Source organism: Ictalurus punctatus, chromosome 7, assembly GCF_001660625.3.
Source record: "Ictalurus punctatus breed USDA103 chromosome 7, Coco_2.0, whole genome shotgun sequence".
NCBI lineage: Eukaryota > Metazoa > Chordata > Actinopteri > Siluriformes > Ictaluridae > Ictalurus > Ictalurus punctatus.
The window spans coordinates 30,784,390-30,807,901 of NC_030422.2; the positions used below are offsets into that span (position 1 = coordinate 30,784,390).

The 23,512-nt window shown below is 40.7% G+C and overlaps 2 protein-coding genes across 2 annotated transcripts; one reads left to right on the forward strand and one right to left on the reverse strand.

Moving 5' to 3' along the window:
- Positions 1-120: 120 nt before the first annotated feature.
- c8a (complement component 8, alpha polypeptide) lies at positions 121-13,101 on the forward strand. Its single transcript, XM_017473061.3, has 11 exons — positions 121-279; positions 750-861; positions 2,486-2,630; positions 2,799-2,946; positions 4,620-4,809; positions 5,468-5,650; positions 6,622-6,862; positions 8,545-8,676; positions 8,773-8,930; positions 10,852-11,077; positions 12,773-13,101. The coding sequence occupies exons 1-11, from the start codon at positions 182-184 to the stop codon at positions 12,922-12,924; spliced, it is 1,785 nt and encodes a 594-aa protein (XP_017328550.1). The 5' UTR covers positions 121-181; the 3' UTR covers positions 12,925-13,101.
- A 2-nt stretch (positions 13,102-13,103) lies between these two features.
- On the reverse strand, positions 13,104-21,866 carry c8b (complement component 8, beta polypeptide). Its single transcript, XM_017473067.3, has 12 exons — positions 21,668-21,866; positions 20,525-20,636; positions 20,224-20,374; positions 19,470-19,611; positions 19,193-19,325; positions 18,079-18,276; positions 17,313-17,553; positions 17,009-17,137; positions 15,884-16,047; positions 14,834-14,987; positions 13,503-13,571; positions 13,104-13,378 (listed from the first exon to the last, which is right to left on the reverse strand). The coding sequence occupies exons 1-12, from the start codon at positions 21,730-21,732 to the stop codon at positions 13,224-13,226; spliced, it is 1,713 nt and encodes a 570-aa protein (XP_017328556.1). The 5' UTR covers positions 21,733-21,866; the 3' UTR covers positions 13,104-13,223.
- Positions 21,867-23,512: the final 1,646 nt, after the last annotated feature.

Below are 23,512 nucleotides of genomic sequence, written 5' to 3' on the forward strand. Positions count from 1 at the left end.
GCAATGTCCATGAATGTCCAAAGTTGTGTGTTTATTTAAAGGAGGAGATTTACAGGAATGTGTGCACCTAAAATGAGCAGATTGTTTACCTCCTGTCAATCATTTACCCTGACCAGTATTGACAAGTGTCTCCGAATCGCATCTAGCCTCAGCGAGCATCTGAAAGCCAGCCGTTTCAGCCATGAGACAGTTCTGGCCTACATCTGGAGCTTGTGTTATTTTGTCTCTGCTTTGTGTCAGCCAGTTTGATGAGTCCGCTGGTTTCTGGGGGTGGAACAGGTAGTGTTCTTCTGTTATCTCTGATCTCATGCAGTCATGTGGTTTTGTAGTTGTAACGTTGGCTTGTGTTACTGTTGTATCCGATGTACCGAGCTCACCAAATAACCCTAATCGATGAAATAAAATCAAATAAACCGGCAAGTGAATAAAAGAATAAAAAGCACGACGAGACAAATCCACAGAGATGAAATACAGACAGGACGAAGCAGAAGACATAATCTTACATAGCTTAAAAACAGCTGGGAAAATATACAAGTTTTCTCAGACCTTTAAACTGCCTTCAAGCCTGCAGAAATAATCTTAAAGCTGTAGAGGTAGAATGAGCACAGAGGGGGTCAGAGATATAGCTCGGTGCTATATTGATCTCATAATATGCTTTATTTACGCTTAGCACACGTTTATTTCAGCGAACATATTAATCCGGCTGTGAAGAAGTAAGCACTGACATGTCTCTGTGTCTCTGTCTGAAGGACTAAGGTCTTTTCCAGAAGAACTCGAGGTGCTGATTCACCCATTCCCATAGACTGCAAGCTGAAGAGCTGGACGCCGTGGACGCCGTGCGACGCCTGCACAGAGAAAACGGTAAACACAGGAACTGAAAATACTGTACGTAGGCACACTGTTCTTCTCAGGCAGTATGTCCCGCCAGTTACACTCACTCCTGACTTGGTAATGCTTACACTCCTCTGTTCACTTGCAAAAAAAGAACTTGCAATTGCAAAAACGCGTCTCTATTTATCATGTGTACCTGGATTCTTAACGATTTGACATGATACTGGAATTGTTCGTGCTTCAAAACTGTTGTCAGATAAGAAGACAAGCTTAACTTACATGAATATGATTAGACTGCGTGTTCGGAAGTGTTTTAAATCGGCTTGGAAGATGATACAGTGCATCACTATATTGCATATAGTGCTTGATTCCTAAAAGGAAGTCATTTAACGGTGCGCTCAGGTAAAGAAAAGGTGTACATGATTTAAACAAGCAGCTTCACACGTTTAAGTTTCTGGTACATGTTAGCGTGGGGATGTGAGACATTAGCATTGCCTCACACAGCAAGACCCTTGAACATATATTTAAAGGGTTTTTTGTTGTTGTTGTTGTTGTTGTTTTTGCATATACTTAAATTCAATTTGTTATGAGGAGGAAATCTCAAACCAAAAACGTTGACACAATTTATTAGATGTTGTCACAAAGCAGCTTCATAGACATCTGGAGACATCTGGACATAGGTTTAGACCCTCTATTGAACAGAGGAGTTTATGCTTTGTGGTTTCTCTGTAACATGACAAGCTGCACTTGGTTGATCTTATTATCTTCAAGAGAGAGAAACAGGAAAGTCTGGCGAGAGAACGACTGTTTATAGCTGCTGTAACATGAGCGATATGTTGAACTAAGTTGCGTAGAGGACAAATCAGGATAAAATTATGACGTTCTTTCATAATTAAAAATTATAATCGTCGTGAAATTGCTCTAGTAGAAGAGGAATAAAACACGTGTAATGAATGAATCTACTTCATTGTGGTAACAGTAGCTCTACTTGTGGAACCACCCAGCTGTTGATATTTTCAAATTTTCCTATAAAAGCACACCCCGAGTGTGTTATTCCTTACACGGTTTAAATACGCTACAAGAATGTCACATTCCAGCCTTCTGACAAGCTTCGAAAGACTTCATTAAATGTCATGATAACGTTCTCTGTTAGCAGATCGACTACATGTGGGGCTAATTGTGTATTTTCCATTTTTTTTTAAACTCACATGTGATTGCGTATATTTATGTAAAAATAAATCTGCTGTTGAATTCCCACTGAAAGTGTTCCACACGTCAGATATGCATTCTGGGAGAGCACAAGAGGACGCGTAAAGCTGTAACGTCTTAAAAACACGCACTTTTCCAGCTGTGATGCATTTAGGTGTACGACGCTTGTAATAAAAGACATGATCACAAAGCAGCTTTACGGAAATCCAGATGTTCTGTATGTAGGTTTAGATTCCTAATGACGGAATGTTGAGGGAAAACTCCTTGAGACAACTTACGGAAGAAACCTCGAGAGGAACCAGACTCAAAAGGGAACCCGTCCTCATCTCGGTGACGCCAGATAGTGGGATTATAAATCATTACAGTGTACAGACCCGGGGTTCTTGCACTGTGTCGAGTGAAGGCAATGTGATGTACGCTTTCGTCCCGATGTTTGTGTTTGCAGGTGCATTTTCAGTACGTGGAGAAGCACTCGCAGTTCGGAGGCACGAGCTGTGTGCACAGCCAGTGGGATGAGAAACTATGTCCGATTCAGGGCGAGTGCGAGCCTCAGGATGAGTGTGGAGACCTGTATGCGTGCCCTGAAACGGGTCAGTGCCACCCTTCTGTAGTCAGGCTCTCTGTCCTCAGTAACTAGATTTTATATCCAGTGTTGGTTTTCCTTGTATTTGAGGTCAGTGATTTGATTTGAGCACCTTTTGGGAAAACTTTGGGAACTGGTATATTTACGTACACGCTTACATGTCCACTCCACGCAGGCCGATGCATTAGGCAGAACCTTCGCTGCAACGGTGACCAGGATTGTGGGTTCGGCAGTGATGAAGACGACTGCGAGAACACGCAAAGCCCTGAAACCAAGTGTTACGGCATGCTGACCATCCCGGGAGCACATAAAGCCACGCAGGGGTAGGATTACAGGAACAATAGTTAGCATGACGGTAAACCGGCAGCTATAAACACTCCCTATTAGCATTGAAAAAAGTAATCAAAGCTCAGACATAAAACAACGAGCTATAGATATGGAGTATAGCAGAATATTTACGGATCCTCACAGTTTGAACCTCTGATTCTAGATCCAAACTGTCACATGTTCTGGGTGTTTTTAGAACATTTTACATAATGTTTAGAAGTGTTTCAACAACTCTGCAGCACTTTTAGGAAATGACATACAAATAAAGTTTTAATTGAATTTACAATTCACAGGAACATTAACCCGAATGTTTCCATGATGTTGGTTTGTCTAAACTAAACGGAACGTTTATAGCTGCTGCAATTTAAGCGATAACTTGTTTCACGGATGTTCCAGAACATTAAATGCAATTATACAGTGGCTTGTAAAAGTATTCACACCCTAGAATTTGTCAGATTCGTCGGAAAAGCAAATGAGCATAAGTATTCAACCCTCTAGGTTCTCAAAGTTCTAGATGAACGTAACAAGGACTCAGTTGACTTATAACTGGCCTTCATCTGTGAAATATTAAAACAGCTCCCATCATGTAAAAAAAAAAAAAAAAAAAACTCAGTTGAGGAAAGGAGTGTAAATGAAGATTAAGGAGCGTTCTACAGGAAGTTAGGGTGTAAAATTATATCAAAGAGGTTGGACGAGACAGTTAAAAAGTGAGGAAGACAAGACTGTCCCTCAAAACCCGTCTCAGAAACAAGAAAGAGACTGGTGAGGGAAGCCACAGTGAGGCCAACAGTCACTCTGAAGGAGTACAGTAGCTGGGAGTGGAGTGAAGGTGCATCCAGACAACAATTTCAAGAGCGCTACGTAATTGAAGAGTGTATGGGAGGCTGGCTAGAAACAAACTGTTGCTCAAGAAGAGCCACAAGAAGAGCATAAGAGTGAACCAGTGAAGATGCAGAGGTGTTTTTTTTTTGGTGTGGTGAGACCAAGATTGAGATATATCTGTATTTGGGAAAGTTTCAAAGTGCAGTGTGTGGTACAAACATAATGCAGGCCATACATCAATTAACATCATCCCTACAGTGAAACATAGTGGTTCTGGCATCGAGCTCTGGGTACTCGTTCCATCCTGAGAACCTGGGTTTCTTATCAAAATTGAAGGGAGAATGGATGGAGCAAAAACACAAGGGGATATTACGAGAGAACCGAAGCCAAAGCAATGCAGCAATGGTCAGAAACAAAAAGGTGAATGTTGTACAGGGGCCAAGTCAACGTCCAGATCTGAATCCCACTGAGAATCTGTAGCACTGTTTGAAAATTATAGTGAACAAACATCTAACCAACCTGAAGAACCTGGAGTCAATCTACCAGAACTGCAGAGCTGGCAGGAACTTACCCCAACACACTTAAAGTTGTTATTACAGCAATATCTGCTGACAAATAATGCATTTTAAATTTGAAAATGAACTTTAAGAGCGTATTAGACTGCAATACACTTACTGACTGGAAAAATTTGTGAAGGTGTGATTTGAAATCCAGGAAAATCCCGATGACTTTTAAGGGGGTTGAATATTTCTGCACGGCACTGTGAATGTATAAAAATGACGTTTATACATTTATACCTGTTGTTTTTGTCTAAGCCCGGAGTACAAATACACTTTCACTTTTCCAGCTACAATGCTCTGTCAGAAGTTTTCGTGAACCCCGTTCTGGACCCTAGCTACTTCGGAGGTATATGTGAGTACATCTACAATGGAGAGTGGAGGGAAATGACGTATGACTCCTTCTGCGAACACCTTCACTATGGTGATGATGAGAAATATTTCAGGAAGCCGTATAACTTCTTATCGTATCGTCTGCTGGTATGTAAACACACTGCATGAAAAACTAACTGGATACTGTATTGTCCTATAGGCTATACGGTCACTTTTTGCTCTCTAGCAGAGGCTTTAATCAGCACTATGACATACATTATACTCCATTGTTTTTGCATTACCCTCGTTTTAATGTGCTGTTTTGTAGTGCGTTTATGGTAACAGGTGTGCTCGTGTCCTATGGTTAGTTTGGTGCTAACAAAGAGTAATGCTGTAGAAAATTCAGACCCCTTAAGTCAGCGGTGTCCAATCTTATCTGGAAAGTTCCGGATAAAATTGGGCACCACTGCCTTAAGCGTTCATCAGTTGCCCCTCTGTGGGTAGCCTTATAAGTTCTATGCAGAAACACACACCGGTGTGTTTCCTTATCAGGAAGGGTTCCAAGTAGAAATATCTAAGGAACCCTTAAAGAACTTGTAAGAGTGTGCCAAGTACCATAGGTTCTAAGGGGCAGCACATTGGTGCAGCAAGACGCTATATCACCATATATCACCTCAGGTTCCACTAAATAGCAAAGCTCAAAAGTCCTATTTACATGTATTGTGCACAGGTGCCTTAAATGGGTTAGGATTAGTCTGAATGCTGTTCCAAGATCCAATCGTGATTTGGTTTGGTTTATTTGGGGTTTTATTTGGTCCCATTCCAGGCACATTCTTTCAGCCAGGGATCAACAGAAGAATACAGTGATGCTGCAAGCTTAATAGACGCTCGGAAAACAGAGAGTTCTTCCAACTTTGGTGTGACTTTCGGCATCATGAAAGTGGAAGCTGGAGTGTCTGGGAGTCATGCAGAGGAACTGTTGACAAACCTAACACAGTACAACAGTAAGGTATAGTACAATGTGCTTCTTATTTAACTTTTTGTTTCAAAAATAACAAATGCCATAAAGGTAATGTAAGCATTTGCATACCATTGCACTTTGGAATTCTGGTTTCTGATTGGTCAGGAGGTGTTGAACAGCAGCTTTGACAGCAGTGCCGCTGCAAATCACAGATTTCTATGAAAGCACTTGCTTTAATACATTATCGTTTATATAGTAACAGTGTACCGAGGGACTTGTATGGCAGATGCTCCACATAAACGGTTAAGGGGACATTTTTGTACTGAGTCTCCAGTGTCAGCGTTTTCCTGACACGGGAAAGTCTTCAGGACGGAGGAGTTTATGCTTTGCGGTTTGTGCTCTGCATTTTCAAGAGAGTTCAAGAGAGAAATAAGAGAGGCTTGTGAAGAAACAACTCTTTATAGTTGCTATAGCATAAGTGATATCAGGAAATAATGATTTCGCCACCATTCCACAACATTAAATGTAACTATAAATTTATTAAAAAAAAAATAAAAAAAAGTATGACATGTTTTGCATGTAAATCTTAATTAGTGGAAAACTGGTGTAGTATACTGTAAGAAGAATAAAACTCTTGCTGTTAAAGGAAAATGATCACCTTTGGGTGTGGTAGCATTAACCATGTTCTTGATTCTTTTCCTATTAAAGCATGACACATATAATGCAAGCTAATCTTTAACCAGCAGTAGTAATGGGTTGTATGTACAGTCACAATGTCATACAAGTACAGTACAATGCAATCACAATGTATTTAGTGTAGAAAGGTAACGAGGGCCTGTACAGCTTGCCTGGCTCAGGTGGGACAGGAGGAAAGAATAAGGATCTGCTTTGTGTATTAAGTTCAATCTCCTGGAACTGTTTGGTTTCTGATATTTCCAGAAACCAAACACTATCATCAAAGAGAAAATGCCCCCCCCCACCTCCCCCCACCCTGTCTCTCCCTGTCTGTGTCACTGCAGGACGTGCAGTTTGTCCGGCTGCTCTCGACGGTGGAAACGGCGCAGTTTAAGATGAAGAGTCGGGATCTGATGCTGCACGAGGACATGCTGCAGTCGCTCATGGAGCTGCCTGAGCAATATGACTTTGGAGCTTACTCACGCTTCATCAGTGAATACGGCACTCATTATGTAACGCGAGGCATCTTGGGAGGCGTTCTGGATTACGTAGTGGTGATCGACAAAGTGGTCATGGAAAGACAGAGTAAGGAACGGCTCACAGCGGCACTGTTAATAAAGGACAGTCAGACACCTGAACTCAGACATCTACTAACACAAACATAAAACCAGTTACAGTAAATAACGGAGTGATCCCACGATTGCAGTGGCATTCAGCCCTTGAAATGCTTAGTTTTCAACACTGAATATAACAAAGCCTGCATTTTAACATTTAACGAGGTAACATTTCCATTTTGCAAGGCTATTTTACTCTTAAAAGAGTAACATGGTTATACGTAACAGGGTTTTTAGCAAAGAGCTAGCAATTACACAAAATGTAGTAAGAGTTGTAAGACTCTTATTCAAAAAGACCGAGAGCTGGATTATAAGGAGAAGGTGCTTTAACAAAGTATTAGTTAAGGCAGGGGTTCCCAAACTTTCCCAGGGCAAGGCCCCCCAAATAGCATTAACATTTGACCCCTTTTGCAAGATGTCTTTAAAACACATAAAAAATACAGACTTCTGAATAATACCCCCTTTTTAAATTTTTTTTTATTAATAATTACATCTTACATCTTTACATTACATTACATTAGGAATTGATTGTGTGTGTGTGTGTGTGTGTGTGTGTGTGTGTGTGTGTGTGTGTGTGTGTGTGTGTGTGTGTGTGTGTGAGAGTGAGAATTTATTTTTCACACCAAATTGTTGAGGCCCCCTGGGCGCCCCCTGGTGGCCCCCACTTTGAAAACCACTGAGCTGAGGCACACCTTAACTTATGCAGCTAGGTTATTCTACGTTTTTCTTTTTTTTTTTTTTACTTTTCTTTTTTTTTCATTTTCTTTCCCCCCGAAACATTTCGATTTGTTTTTCACTTGAATTCTGTTGGTTGCTATAATCCCATTAGGGGTGGAAAAATGATATGACTTGATTTATCTTGGTTTCCACTTTTTACATCTTAAAAATGATGCCATTTTAACAGGGGTGTGTAAACTTTTAATATTTGTACATGTAATATCAATGGGTCCGAAAATGACACCACAATCATGGACTCACACTGCGGAGAGAAAAAAAAATGTTTCTAAATATTTGTAAATGTGTTTAATTACACAATCGTCTCATGGGACGATTAGAAATGACATATAAGATTATTCAGCTTGTTTTATTTATGTCGGAGCTTTAAATCTACTTAATATCTTGGCAGATAGTTTTGCTTCTTTCTAAATATAAAGGCTTCAAATTTTAGACTATTTCATGCTGGAAATTTGTACAAACGTCTTGAAATAAGTTGAATAATCATGCATGTGGTTTATGGAAATCTTTAAATAGGGAATACTCGATAAATCCTGACTATATTCAAGATTTTTTCCTCTGCTATGGTTATTTTTTGCAGTGTACCCACGTAACTAACATACATAAACCTTAGACCTAAATTCAGCAGGAAGGCAGTACACTAATAACTAGAAACATTGTGGTCTGCTTGCATTTGGAGGCTTTTATTATTATTATTATTATTATTATTATTATTATTATTATTATTATTATTATTATTATTAATATATTATTTTGGGCTAAACAACTGAATTGGATTTTGTTTTGGATAAAAGCATTCGTCTAATGCGGAAATCTAACGCAAACTCGTGATATCCATTTACTAACTATCTGAATGTTCAATAGCCTAAATCTCAGCTTCAGAAAGGAAAAACGCTAAATGATTTGTTTTCCACTCAGAGCTGGAGACTCGGGATGTAAGCAACTGCCTTGGCTTTTCTCTGGGCTTCACACATTCCTTCAGTAACCAAGCAAGTTTTAAGGCCACAGCAAAACATGGCTCTTGTAAGAAGACAGGAGGACTGGAGAGACGTGAGTATGGCCTACAACCGCACATGTTCATCTTTTATTACTTAAAAGATTTTTTATTTTTTTTAAAACTCTTAACAACGGTAAATTGCTTTGCAGTGCGTCAGGAAAAAGATGACCTGATCAAGGACACGATTGGCTTCGTGAAAGGAGGCATCACAGGCCCCAGCGCCGCTCAGTTAGTCATCCGTAATGCAGAGAGTTACAGGTCCTGGGGCAAATCTCTCAAACACAACCCAGCTGTCATTAAGTTTGAGGTACCTTTTCATACTTTTTAAATTCCCCCCATTCCCTGAACTCTGTGTGGACATTACATTAAAGCTCATTTGAATTCAATGGTTTGCTTAAAAAAAAAAAAAAAAAAAGTTACAATTTTTTTTGTGTGAGTGTGTGTGTCTGAGTGTGTGTGAGTGTGTGTGTGTATGAATGTGTGTGTTTGTGTGTGTGTGTGTGAGTGTGTGTGAGCGTGAGTGTGTGTGTGTGAGTGTGAGTGTGTGAGTGTGTGTGAGTGTGAGTGTGTGTGTGTGTGTGTGTGAGTGTGTGTGTGTGAGTGTGTGTGAGAGTGTGTGTGTGAGCGTGTGTGTATGTGTGAGAGTGTGTGTGTGTGAGTGTGTGTGTGTGAGTGTGAGTGTGTGAGTGTGTGTGAGTGTGAGTGTGTGTGTGTGTGTGAGTGTGTGAAAGTGTGTGTGTGAGAGTGTGTGTGTGTGAGTGTGTGTGAGTGTGAGTGTGTGTGAGTGTGTGTGTGTGTGAGTGTGAGTGTGTGTGTGAGTGTGAGTGTGTGTGTGAGTGTGTGTGTGTGTGAGTGTGTGTGAGTGTGTGAAAGTGAGTGTGTGTGTGTGTGTGTGTGTGTGTGTGAGTGTGTGAAAGTGAGTGTGTGTGTGTGTGTGTGAGTGTGTGTGAGTGTGTGAAAGTGAGTGTGTGTGTGTGTGTGTGTGTGTGTGTGTGTGTGTGTGTGTGTGTGTGTGTGTGTGAGTGTGTGTGTGTGTGAGTGTGTGTGTGTGTGTGAGTGTGAGTGTGTGTGTGAGCGTGTGTGTATGTGTGAGAGTGTGTGTGTGTGAGTGTGTGTGTGTGAGTGTGTGTGTGTGAGTGTGAGTGTGTGAGTGTGTGTGAGTGTGAGTGTGTGTGTGTGTGTGTGTGTGTGTGTGAGTGTGTGAAAGTGTGTGTGTGAGAGTGTGTGTGTGTGAGTGTGTGTGAGTGTGTGTGTGTGTGTGTGTGTGTGTGAGTGTGTGAAAGTGTGTGTGTGAGAGTGTGTGTGTGTGAGTGTGTGTGAGTGTGTGTGTGTGTGTGTGTGTGAGTGTGTGTGAGTGTGTGTGTGTGTGAGTGTGAGTGTGTGTGTGAGTGTGTGTGTGTGAGAGTGTGTGTGTGTGAGTGTGTGTGTGAAAGTGTGTGTGTGTGTGTGTGTGTGTGTGTGTGTGTGTGTGTGTGAGTGTGTGTGAGTGTGTGTGTGTGTGTGTGTGAGTGTGTGTGTGTGTGTGTGTGTGTGTGTGTGTGAGTGTGTGTGTGTGAGAGTGTGTGTGTGTGAGTGTGTGTGAGTGAAGCAAGCCACCTCTGAAGACTAGTTGTAGACTTTTGTGTAACTTTTGTGTAATGAAAATGTTTACTCAAATCTAAAAAGTGATCTAGCTTAAAAATCTTTTTTTGAAGCAAGTAGAAAGGAAGATCTGGGCGTCTAGGAAAGGTTCTATGTGAGCGTGTGTACGAGTTCAGTGGTCGTAATTATGACGTGGTGTTTTTTCAAGTGGAGTAAGAAATCTTTAGTTTTTATTATTTCTTTTTAGCCAGCAGTTCCTGGGTTCTTCTGCCTAGCTCTGTGTGTAGTCCATTCCTCATCATCTGTGCACAAACTACAACTGTACTAAAGTTAACCTACAGAATTATCGCTTGAATCTCACTGTCTGCCGTAAGCGTCACGTTCACGTTGACGGCCACCATGATGTTTCTGTTACGGGCGCGTCTCCGACTCGTAAAGTCGGATCTCGCAGAAAATGTATTTTATGAATGAATTTAGTAATTACGACATCGTTGTGCCATTCACTGGTATTTACGATATTTACGATAGCACATGAAAGTAGCATTTCATTACTTTCAGTGCGAAAGTGAACGAGCTTCCATACACATCAGTCTGTATTATTGTCTGCTCTTCTTAATACTAACAACCCACAACCCACCATGTGTCAGGGTCTTCCCATCTACGAGCTGGTGCGCTTCAGCACGGCAGCGGCTCAGGCACGCACCAGGATTCCCCTCCTGAAGCAGGCGTGGGAGGAATACATTCAGCAGTTCAACCCGTGCCGCTGCGCCCCCTGCAGGAACAACGGCGTCCCCGTGCTCTCACATACGTCCTGCAGCTGCCTCTGCAGGGAAGGATACGACGGCCTCGCCTGTGAGAAGAGCACACGCAAATGTGAGATTTAAAATAAATAAATAAATAAATAAATAAATAATCATGTTTATTCATCAATTATTAATTCATAATTTTTAACAATTTATTGTAATTATTGTCAAAGAGAATTAATTACTTAAATTGGTCAATTAATCATTCGTTAATATGAATGATGAATTAATTTCTATTATTTAATGAACTGTTGTTTAATAAAATACATAGTTACATAATACATAATTAAATATAAAAACTATTTGAAAATAATGAAATAAAGTTTAGCGCACAGTGGCTTAGTGGTTAGCACGTTCACCTCACACTTCCAGGGTCGGGGGTTCGATTCCCACCGTGGCCCTGTGTGTGTGGAGTTCGCATGTTCTCCCCGTGCTACCTCCGGGTACTCCGGTTTCCTCCCCCAGTCCAAAGACATGCACGGTAGGCTGATTGGCGTGTCCAAAGTGTCCGTAGTGTATGAATGGGTGTGTGAGTGTGTGTGTGAATGTGTCCTGTGATGGACTGGCACCCTGTCCAGGGTGTACCCCGCCTTGTGCCCCATGCTCCCTGGGATAGACTCCAGGTTTCCCCGTGACCCTGAAAAGGATAAAGTGGTAGAGGATGGATGGATGGATGGAAATAATGTTTAAAGCATTATTGTATTTACATAACTTCATGATTTCTATTTTATTCATTTATTTTAAAATTAAAAAGGTAGACATGCATCTTTGCCAGCTTTCCCTATAGCCCAGTGAAATGGTACTGCAGATAGGGATTCCTATTTTTGGTTGCCTTTTTTTGGGAAGTGTGATTTCTTCAGTTAAACCAGCTGGCACTGGATGTACATAATAATAATAATAATAATAATAATAATAATAATAATAAGCAGAAGAAGAAGAAGAAGAAGAAGAAATAATTGTCACCAAATAGCTCTTCAGCCATTTTTAATGAGTGGCTCATTATCAGGAGGGTTCATTTTACGGCTTCCTGTTCATGCGGATTACTCCAAGCGACACAACTGTCTGAGGCTTCGCGCTATCCTTAAAAAAATTCAAATCTCAATGATGCAACAGCCAATTGAAGCCCATCTGTGGCAGGGAGTCTAAGTGTAACAGGCTACGCTAGCTGGGCATCTGTTAGGAGAGGATATCCAGTATGACCTGTGATGCAGGAGCACAAAGCTGAAAAGATACCGTAGCAGGATTTAAGTGTCTCAAAGGAACCGTGTTAGCGTTCAGCCTCTGAGGACTGGCAGCTGTCGTGCAATAACCGAGACCCGTATTGTGGTAGGGAATTAGAAACGACGAAATGAGAGGAGAAACAAAGAAAAGATGAGCTTATCCAGTGTGCTTCTGATGGGTGTTCCAGCAGCAGGCGTACTCCTGTCACAGTGCATGAATGTATTTATTACCGTAACTGTAAAATAAATTTTAGCGCTAATTCAGACAAGAAATCGTGCAGTATTTTTAAACCACATCTGTCATGTACGTGTACTTTCACGAACAACACCGTAGCACAGCTGCTGATATACGGCGTGTGTCTAATCGACATCCACAGATAAATATTTTAAATGTCATAAAGTCATCTCCCACCACAGACACACCTCTGACTGTATCACGTACGCTGCTTGAAACATTGAAGGTTTTCTTTAAAAAGGAAGTAAACTGAATAACTCTTTTTGTTGTTGTTGTTGATGTTTATTTGTTTCTTTGTTTTTTCCTCCAGCTGGTCCTATTCATGGAATGTGGAGCTGCTGGAGTTCCTGGTCTTCTTGCGTGTCTGCAACAAAGACACGAAGAAGAGAGTGTAACAACCCCGCCCCTCGAGACAACGGCTTCCCGTGTCGAGGGAACTCGGTGCAGACGAAACGCTGCTGAAACGAGCGCGTGTTGCTGCTATAATCTGACTAGCATGTATTCAGTAGAAAGGTTTTGATGGTTGGAGAAACGTACTGAAATTTCTGGATGAATCTAGTAATCAGTAAAGCGCTTTAATAGGAACCCTTACCTGAAAGAACACTCGTTACTGTGCACATAAAAACGCAGAACGTGATAGATACGTTGTTTGTCTTGATTTATTTAACAGGAGCAGTGGCAATTATTTTTGCAAAAACATAAACATTCTGCCATTCTGGTCAAAATGTCAGTATTGACACGTGCATTTTTTGACGCGAAGTTTAAAAACAGTCAGCGGATTCTTCGGGTATTCCCTGACAGGAACTTCCGCCGTTTTGCGGCGCCGGGTTGGTGCACTGACGAGTCCGCTTTTTGGTCTGACCATTGCAGGCTGACCATTCAGACCAGCAGCTCCAGTTTCCATCCACCGGTGTTCCTGGGAACGTTAATCAAATCCATGTACATAGCATAAAGAAGTGTTAGTATGGCCATCAGTATGGAGTAAGAAATCCATTGATCGTTGTGAATCTCATGAATGAAAAGTCCGCATAAAGCCTGACCTGATCGTTTCGTGTCTTCGCAACTCAGCCCCCTGAAGCCAGTAGGACAGATACAATCACACCAAGTACCTGAGCAACAAAACGCATCTTACAGTTACATATCCTTTGAAGGGATCGAGGGTCAATCCAAACAAGTCCAGTTTACATTTCATTAAAAGTCAAAACCTACTATAACATATTGACATACATAATTTTTTATCCATTTGCGGTGACATGTTCATGTAAAGAATAAAACACTCCCTGTTATAGAAAATAAACAATCAACACTGGCGTGGTGTGATGGAGCAAAGACGATGTTAGCACGCCAAAGCTGATTGTTTCCCTATAACACCATGCCACCAAGGGTTTTATTATTCACATAAGAAAGCAAGGACAGTTTTTAGTTTTAAAGAATAACACGTCATACTTTTCGTGTTTAGTGGTACAACCCCAATTCCAAGAAATTCGGGACACTAGGTAAAATGTAAATGGAAACAGAATGCAATGGTTTGTAAATCTCATAAACCCCGTCTGTTATTCCCAGTAGAAGATAGAAAACATTCCAAATGTTTAAACTGAGGAAATGGACCATTTTAAGAAATTATCTCAAAAAAGTTGGGACGGAGACAAGTATTAGGCTGGAAAACTATAGAAACGATAATGTTTTAGAACAAGCACATTCATATAAACATGTGATTTGCAGCTAAATGGCGCACTTATATAGCGCTTTTATCCAAAGCGCTTTTCACTGAGTCTCATTCACACACACTCACACACCAATGGTAGCAGAGCTGCAACGCAAGGCGCTAACTTGCCATCGGGAGCAACTTGGGGTTCAGTGTCTCGCCCGAGGACACTTCGGTATGTGGAGTCACGTGGGCCGGGAATCGAGCCACCAACCCTATGATTAGTGGACAACCCGCTCTACCACCTGATCCACAGCCGCCCCCGCTGCACTACTGCACTACTGTCAGAGCTGCTGTTATAGAGAATTAAATCAACACCTTCTGACCAATCAGAATCCAGAATCCAACAGTGCTGTGGTATGAATGTGCAGATACAGATAAATGTGCAGTATAAAACACGCATGTTGCTAACACCTGATTATTCTGATTAGCTAAGTTATTAGGCATATCTAAGCATAATGTCTTATCTTTACATCAGCTTATTTGTTTTTTGTGAAATAAGGACTCACTTGGTTTTTATTTGAGTAATATTAGTAATACCTGATAGATTCTTGTGTTAGTTAACCGATGAAATGAAATGAAATGAAATGAAAGAATGCCATTTTTGGTAGTGGAGTGAGAATGTTGCTAAGAGGAGAGCCCAGTTTGTGTTGTAGAGGATCTGACCTTTGAGCACGGCCACTCCGTTGTTGAGGCAGGGAGCGCAGCGGCACGAGTCGCTCTCACGCAGGAACTCTATCAACGCGCGCTTCAGATTCTTTTTCAGCAGGTTGGTGTTGGTGAAATCCTTTTCTGTCACCAGTTCATACAGCGGTGTCAGCTACAACACAAAGCACAGACTGCTGTCTATACAGCTGTGTTTACGGGAAGGGTCTCCGAAAATTCAGGACTCTTCAATCAGATTATTCATATTACTTTCAATAAGGTTAAGGAAGTACAAGGCACTCATTTCAAGTGCACTCCTGTTCTGTGTAACCTATCCGTGTATTTTCTGCGGGATTCCTTTAAGTATAAAGATGTGTGATCTTCTACCTCAACTAGCACTGCACTATTTACGCAATAAAGTCCAGCTGCAGCCCGAAGATGTCTCAGTCCATATTATCACCTCGTTCCACACCACCAGTGTGTCCTGATAAAACTGGTTGAATGATGAATGACTGAAGAAGGAGACTGTCTACTCATAGCCACGTTTCTGCCACCTGATCTCCTCTATTCATTCATTCATCTTCAGTAGCCACTTTATCCTGGATACGGACAAGGTCGGAGAATTCACCATGGATGGGATGCCAGTCACAGGACACCACACACACGGGGTTAGTTTAGCATAGCTCGTCCACCTCTCCGCATGTTTTTGGGAGGTAGGGTTAAAGCGGAGAACCTGGATTAAACCCACATGAACAATGTGGAGAAAATGTGAAACTCCACACTGACAGGAACCTGATTCCACGGCCCTGAGTCGTGAGTTTAACGAGGTGGAAAGACTGGGAGACTGCATTGCTGTAAAATAACTAGAGGTTGATGCTCCTCCACTGCAAAGTATTAAAGACAGCTTGTGGGTATATTAACGGTCATGGCAAACTGACAGAAGAAGATAACTAACATCTGTTAACCTCAAATATGGTTTACACTCATATTTTTGAAGACAGATGTTCCCTCGGTAAGTGTTAAACTGTAGCTTCCCTTTTTCAGGACAGCAGGGATAAGTGTCTTTATTACCTTAGTGCTGATGAAGTCAGGACTGTAGTGCACGGCTTCCCCCCATAGCTGCATGATGTCCGGTGTGGGGAAGTGCTTGGAGGCCAGACGTGAGACCGTCTCGCTGTTTCCTCCTCTGACCACGGCTACGTAATCCTCCACTATCGACGAACGACTCGTAGTGTCTGAGGAATGCAGTGTGAGATCAGAATCAGGGATCACAGCAATGTATAACACATCAGCAACAACACACTGATGCACTTTAGACTTTAATGTTTTACTTTAGTGTCTCGCTCTGTGTCTTCTGATTAATTGAACATCAGGTGTGAATTAATACACTGTTCCCAAGTACACTCTATGATGTGAACATACAGTATTTATCTTTAAAAAAAAAAAAAAAAAAAAAACAAGCTGCAAAATTATGTGCTGTCTGTTAATTTCAGTGCTCGTCAACTGATGGAGAAGCAAAGCATTTCATTGACGTGCGCCAAAGCAGAAACGACCAATGCAGTTTTTTTAAACATTAATCTATGTATCTATGGTTATTTGCTGGGGCCAATCATGTGCATTCATGTTAATTATTTAGCTGAAGGCAGCTCATGGAGAAAGGAACACGTTCTATTGACTTCTATAGACTTCACTTATTTCAGTTAAATTCCCTCTTATGATTAGTGAAATTACATCATGGCTTGTTTTAAAACACAATGCTTATAAATGATTGGACAGAGAAGTGTTTATTCTCCATTTCAAGTTCACAACAGATTTGTCCAATCTGCGGCGATAGTAAAAAAAAATAAAAAATTCTATCCTGTAAGTGTTACTGCGAAACAAAACTTAAATAGAAACTAATCTCTAATGGTTAAACACTGAAAGGTAACTGTTGTCACTCAGTCATGCTAGTTATGTATCCAGACCTTTGTGAGCAACAAACCTCACGTATCTGGACCTTTGCAAATTTTAATTAAATATTACAACCAGTTCGATTTAATTTATAGGATTCAATTTTATATATGAAAATCTTTTTTGGCGAGCCAGCCAGGAGGGACAAAAAGACAAGACAAAAACTCAAGGACATTTTCAAGCAGCTGAACAAAACTGTGGAAAAAAAAGGAAAAGAAAAGAAGAGTTGTGTGAAAGGATCCTTACTTCCGAACTCTTCCAGCAGGCCTTTGCAACCTCCAGCTGATACCCCTCCTGACACGTACACACCTTTAATGTTTATTCCGAGGTTAAAACCCACCTGCAGACACGACTTGGCATCGTTTAGAGTGTACCCTAAAAAATAAATGTACGCCACTGCTTAAAGATAGGAGTGAGGATTTAACATTTTTTATTTTATGTCCTGTATAACATGGAAAAGCATTAGTTATATTAAACACTGTTCACATTAGCTAGATAGAGACATATATAAAGTAGATTGGTTGATAGTTCATTGTTGCGTTGCGCTCACCAGTTTTCTCCATAATATCCTTGTTGAGGATGAGGGTGTAGTCAAAGTCTCCCCCGAGCCTGCCCTCTGTGATGTAGTGTGTGCCATAGTCGCTGTATAGCTGTCGGTACTCGCCGTATGTGTACTCGAACGGGAGAGCTCGCAGGCGTGACAGGAACTCTGGGTGCAGCATCAAGTTGCCTACCTTAAGCGCGTAACGTGATAGCTCGAGCCTGGAGTGTGCATGAATGAAGCTGTTTGTCTGAAACAAAACATGATCAGAAAGATATTACAGTATAGCATCATGCTAACAGGAGTACACATCCTCTAGTTAAGCACATTTAGTGTATTTTCTAATTCTAATTGTATGCTAAGCAAAAAAACAACAACAACAAAAAAACTTGTTGCTTGTTTCAGAGCACAGATTATTAGGAAAGATAGGGAAAAAAAAGATTTTGCCTGAGACACATTTAGAAACATTATTTTAAATAGTTAACAGAGTAAGAAGGGCTAAATGATACACAGCAATTGTGGAATAATCCTTACCAAGAAATTTGCTAGCTGTTTGTTATCTAGAGTAGAATTGTGCTCTAGTGTGTGTGTGTGTGTGTGTGTGTGTGTGTGTGTGTGTGTGTTAACATTCCTATAGATCTCTCTATGCAAGCTGAGAAAAAGTCTTTAACACTTTGTACACTGTAAAATCCGGCTATGTAAGGTGTGTAAACCTTGTTTGTGTGATGCAAGTCTGTGTTTGTGTTTGTGTGTCTACGTGTGTGTTGTGCTTTACCTTCCCAGCATAACTGCGAAGCTTCTGCACAGATTTCTTGTACTTGCTTTCATCAAAGTTAAAGCCGATGTTGAAGACTCCAGGGATACTGAAGCCGAAGGAAACGGTGGTCCTGGACATGGTGGCCCTCATCGTGTTCTGTGAGTACTCTCTGTATGAGTCGTAGGATTCAAGCTTGAAATCATAGGAGCCTTTTGTCTGGAGGACAAGGAAAATGAGAGTTTCGTGTTGCTGTGATTCTTAGTCGTAGACACATCAAGTTGAAAGGTCTGTGACCAAGAATTGCTTTTGTTTTTATGAAATATTTTAATTTTGTCATTTCCAATTTCTATGATAGCTACAGTTATTGTTTGTTAATATATATAATTAAGCCATTAACTGTTTCACCATTTAAGCCTTAAAACTTGTTACAAGTTGACCACCAATCAGATCATGTCACTCCTGTCAGTCAGTAATGCCCCAACTTAAGCAAATATAATACACCTGCTGTTTTTTAAACATCTGAGTACAGTGAATGCAAACACACTGGCTTAATATCTCAGAATCACAAAATCATCAGATAGAACCGTATCCCAAAGTCTCGACCTGTTGTTCATCCTATCGACGGCTTTGCCGACTGTAAAACCCACTGATTTGGACTTAGTGCGAATTTATAGATATTTTAACATCAGTTCATGACACAACACCTCCACACCAACAGAGGGCCCCCTTCCCTGAATATTAAACTGTCTCATACACTTCCTGTTTCACAGTCATTTCCTGTTCATGGGCTTGTTTTAGGTACGTTGTGAGGTCTTGCTGATATGTATAGCGAGTAAGTTCTGAGCTGTTGTTTCCTCGGTCTTGCCGTGTTATTTGACTACACTTTTGACTCACCTTCTAGTCTGTGTTGTCTGTTGCCTGGCTGCCTGTTTCACCACTTAGTTTATTCGATTTTGCTTTGGATTTCTATTAAACCCCCAGCATATGGAGCCAGAATCCTCCCTCTCCTTCTCCCTGTCTCTTTCTCTCTTTCCCTCTCCCACGAGGTCACGATGGTGGACTCGGACTGTGAATCTGACCCAGGATTTACTCCTTTGTGAGCAGTTGTGTTGGGGGTTTGGGCTAGACTTGCCTCCAAAGTGTATTGATGAACGTTGTACGGTTTCCTGAAGCGCACATCCTGGATAAAATAGGGCAAACAGCCGCCAGCGTAGTAGCGATTATCCAGCACTACACCCTCCAAGTTACTGTTCAGCACATTAATCCTGAAAGGTGAAACCAGTAGTGAGTCCTCACATTGTCAGTTCTGTTACCAGTGATGTTAACCTTCAGTCCCTGCCTCATTTATCAGCAGTAGAGGCAATGTTTATGGAAATAGTGCCCCAAAAGCAACCCCCCCACACACACACCCTTTGGAGAGATTCTCGATGCCGTAGTACTCTTCTGTTTTCTCCTTGCAGGCTTTGAACACTTTTGTACAGTTGAGCTCATCAGAGGCATCACCGCAGTCATCATCCCCGTTACAGCGTAGCCCCTCCGGAACACAGCGACCTGCCATACACACCCGCATGCACACAATAATGAGAGAGGTGTGGCCTCAGAATCAGTCAGTGCTAGTCAAGGAGGTGTGGCCTCTGTATTGGACGGTGCTAGTGAAAGAGGTGTGGCCTCTGTATAGGTCAGTGCTAGTGAAGGAGGGGTGGCCTCTGTATTGGTCAGTGCTAGTGGAGGAGGCGTGGCCTCTATTTTGGTCAGTGCTATTGAAGGAGGGGTGGCCTCGGTATCGTTCAGTGCTAGTGATGGAGGTGTGGCCTTCTTCTCTAGCACTGGAATCTTCATCTGCATTTTTGTGGGAATTTTTAAGAAAATTCCATTTGTTTATACATGCATCTCTTTTGGATAGATTTTCTTTGGGGAATAAATAAGTTTTATTTTGATCTAGTTTTTATGAAAGTTTCTATGAAAGTTTGAAAAGAAAATGCTATTATTATGTGATGCTTATGCAAAGGTTATTTGATTACTACTGGTTGTGTAGTGGTCATTTAAAGTTTGTGGATTAGTTATTTAACGATTATATAAGGGTTATTTAATGTACGTGTAGTGATTATATCATGTTTGTCTAATGGATAGTAATGGATGTGTAATGGTAGGTGTATATGTCACCTGTGCTGGAACACTGGAAGCCCTGGCAGAGCGGTACAGAACTGCGGCATGCGTAGCGCGAGGGCGGTGTACACGACTCTTCCTCACGGCCGAGCTCATGACACGGCTCTCCCCCAAACTGAGACGGCTGCAGCACTGTGGCGTAGCGGAACTGAGAACCAGAGCGGCTGTCATTAATACGCTACACATAATGTTTATATTAGATTTACATATAGATTGTAGGTTTAAGCAGCGTCTAACTGGGTGATGAAGGCAAGCCACACAGTAAAGTACATTGTGTGTGTGTGTGTGTGTGTGTTACCCTCTTTTTTAGGCAGGGGTCACAGCGGGTCCATTGGGACCATTCGGACAGGGAGCAGTCCACAGGGTTGAGTGGAGGTCGTGATTGGGATCTGCACACTACAATCACCATACTGCCACACACACACACACACACACACAAAGTTACACAAAGAAAATCAAGGCTTTACATGCAGCTACTGCAGGATCGCCATGTTTATCACGGAAATGAGACGAATAGAGGTGTTATATTTCTAGTCTGGTATGCGAGCATTAGACTCTGGTAGGGGGTGTGGCCTAATGTCAAAAGGTGGACTTGTAAGTGATGTGATTGATAATATAGTTTTGATTTGATTTTTCAACGTAAATTTATTCAGCTATTTTACAATAGTGTTCATGTTTTCGAGAGTTTTCCAGTCTCATAGCTTCGGTGCAAAACTACAGAAGCAAACATCACACATCAAACATGTCTTAAATGTCAGCTGGGTAAATTTAACAGTTTTTTTTTTGTTGTTGTTGTTGTTGTTGTTGTTTTTTTAAACATTTTCATGAGCATGACCCGAGTATAATCACCATGGAGCACAGATTATTTAAGTTCTCCTCCACCTCATTGGTAATTGACAACCATTTCATTAAGAATTTTTAATGGGCTGTTTTAATAGCAATACTGCAGTCTAATATACTGTTGACAAGACCGTAAATGGACAGGAAGTGCATTTTAGTGTGGCACGGATGCAGTGCATACAATGCAGCAAAGAATTACAATCACTTCTGAAGAAGACGGTATTTAATTCTGAAATAAGCAATCCCCTGCTGATTGTTTTGCACTAAAGCTGAAGGCTCTGCTTCACTTCATGTATAAATGTTTAGCCCAAGTCTATGATGGAGTGACATGAAACCAAATCAGTTTTTTTTTTTTTCAACGAGTGAGTCTTATTTGGCGAGAAGAAATTCCGAAAAACAATCATCACGAACAATTATAATCATTTTAATACACAGTATAACAATACTACTAAGCATAAATACATTCAGACTGAATTAGCTGGCTTTTATTTCCTTATTATTATTATTATTATTATTATTATTATTATTATTATTATTATTAGGTTATTTTTTTGAACATGTTCTTCACACAACTTCTGGACTCCAAAACTTTTCCACTTACCACATGAAGAAAGCCTGAAGTGCTGCAGTGCTGAGAGTGCGTCGTGTCGTAGGAAGAGAGATCATTGTGCTTAATGGAGGACGTACAAGAGGAAAGACAAAATCAAACGGAATAACAGGACTAATCTTCCTCTTATCTGAGAGAGCAGCATGCCAGACACAGTCCTGTGTGTGTAAACACACACACACACACACACACACACACACACAGATCAATACTAGCAACAATACCTAAAACAAATCAGTATTTTTGTGTTCAAAGAACATCAGCCGTGATTATTAACCATTTATGATCACGTGACGTGTTTTTTTTTTTTTGCTTTAATTTGTCTTTCAGAAATCCTGAGCGTTTGAAGCGATCACAGGACGAGAGGGTTATCAGATTATCCAGGATGAGGCAAGACTGCTTTTTCCCGTCAGTGCTTCTGAACCGAATCAATACTTACAGTTTATTTTGGATCATTTCCAACTTTTAAACTTTAAACCTTTTTGAAACTTTTTTTTTTTTTTTAACATCTCCATCGTGTATCTTGTGTGGAGGAATCTGTAAAACAGAATAAGTGAGTGTGTGAGGAGAAGGGCGCGTGCATGAAATATACTTGTCAGTATATTTGAAACACTAGAGTAACAGTCCATTTAACACTAAAAACGAACACTAGGAGTGCTCCAGGGTCGTGTGCGATTCATTTTTAGTAGATTTAAAAAAAAAAAAAATTTCTCCCCTGACTTTTGTTGATTTAAAAAAATGAATCAGTTATTAAACGAATTAACATACAAAATTATTAAAACCATTTGTCCTACGTGTAATTTATACGTTGATGGGTGCTTTCAGCGTGTTCCGTTTATCTACTTTGAGTTTCTCCTCCAAAGATGCTTTTTTTTCTCAGTTTTGAAAAAAAAAAAAAAAAAAAAAAAGGATGACAGTAAATAACCCGCCTCGATCACACCTGCATCTGTATTTCACGTGCGCCTTCTCAATTGTTGTTGATGACGTGTTATAGGTGTGTGTGTGTGTGTGTGTGTGTGTGTGTGTGAAAAAATACAGCGCAAATGGAGATCAGATCTAGATCTACAAAAAAAAAAAAAAAAATGTAAAAAAAAAAAACCAATCCCTGTAGATGTGGACTGCAGCATCGAGGCATGTTTAATTCCCCGCGTTTCCTCATTACAGTGTTTCCTCATTTCTACGCTTCATGTTTTCCGTCTCTTCTGTTTTTGATCTCTGTGCTCTGACTCCTGCTGAGATGTGACACTTACATCCAGCTTTCATGTGCTATTGTGTAACACATGACACACAGTGTCCTTTGATGGATCTCTGTAATAAATGCACACATTTCTTTACACTTTCTTTTTGAAGGATCATACACAGCCGGTCGAAGACACAGATTTTGAAGACTTGGACGCTTTTCATGTTTCATTGTAGTTTTTGTAATTAAAAATGGAGAGAGAGAGAGAGAGAGAAAATAACATAAAATAAAATCTACATTGTGGTGTGTTTTGGTATTGCTTTAGTTTAGGTGAGTGCAGCTGTTAGTTAGATTAGACCAATTAGATGCTAGATTAGACGGTGATAGCGTCAAATGTTACACAAATACATGTGTATGATATATGTATATATATATGACGATGTTTCTAAATGGGGTGATCTAGATTAGACTTTTTCCCCCAGTAAAATGAAAGGTCATAAGCATGTCTAAGTTCACGAGTGTGTGTATTTCTAATTCTCGAGAATTTAACCTGAAGCTGTTTCTTGAACTTCAAGTGCAAACGTTAATACGTAAAGGGTTTTCAGAACCTTTTGACTGGAAGAATATTTTAATTTTCACTAAACGATGGCGATGCAGGA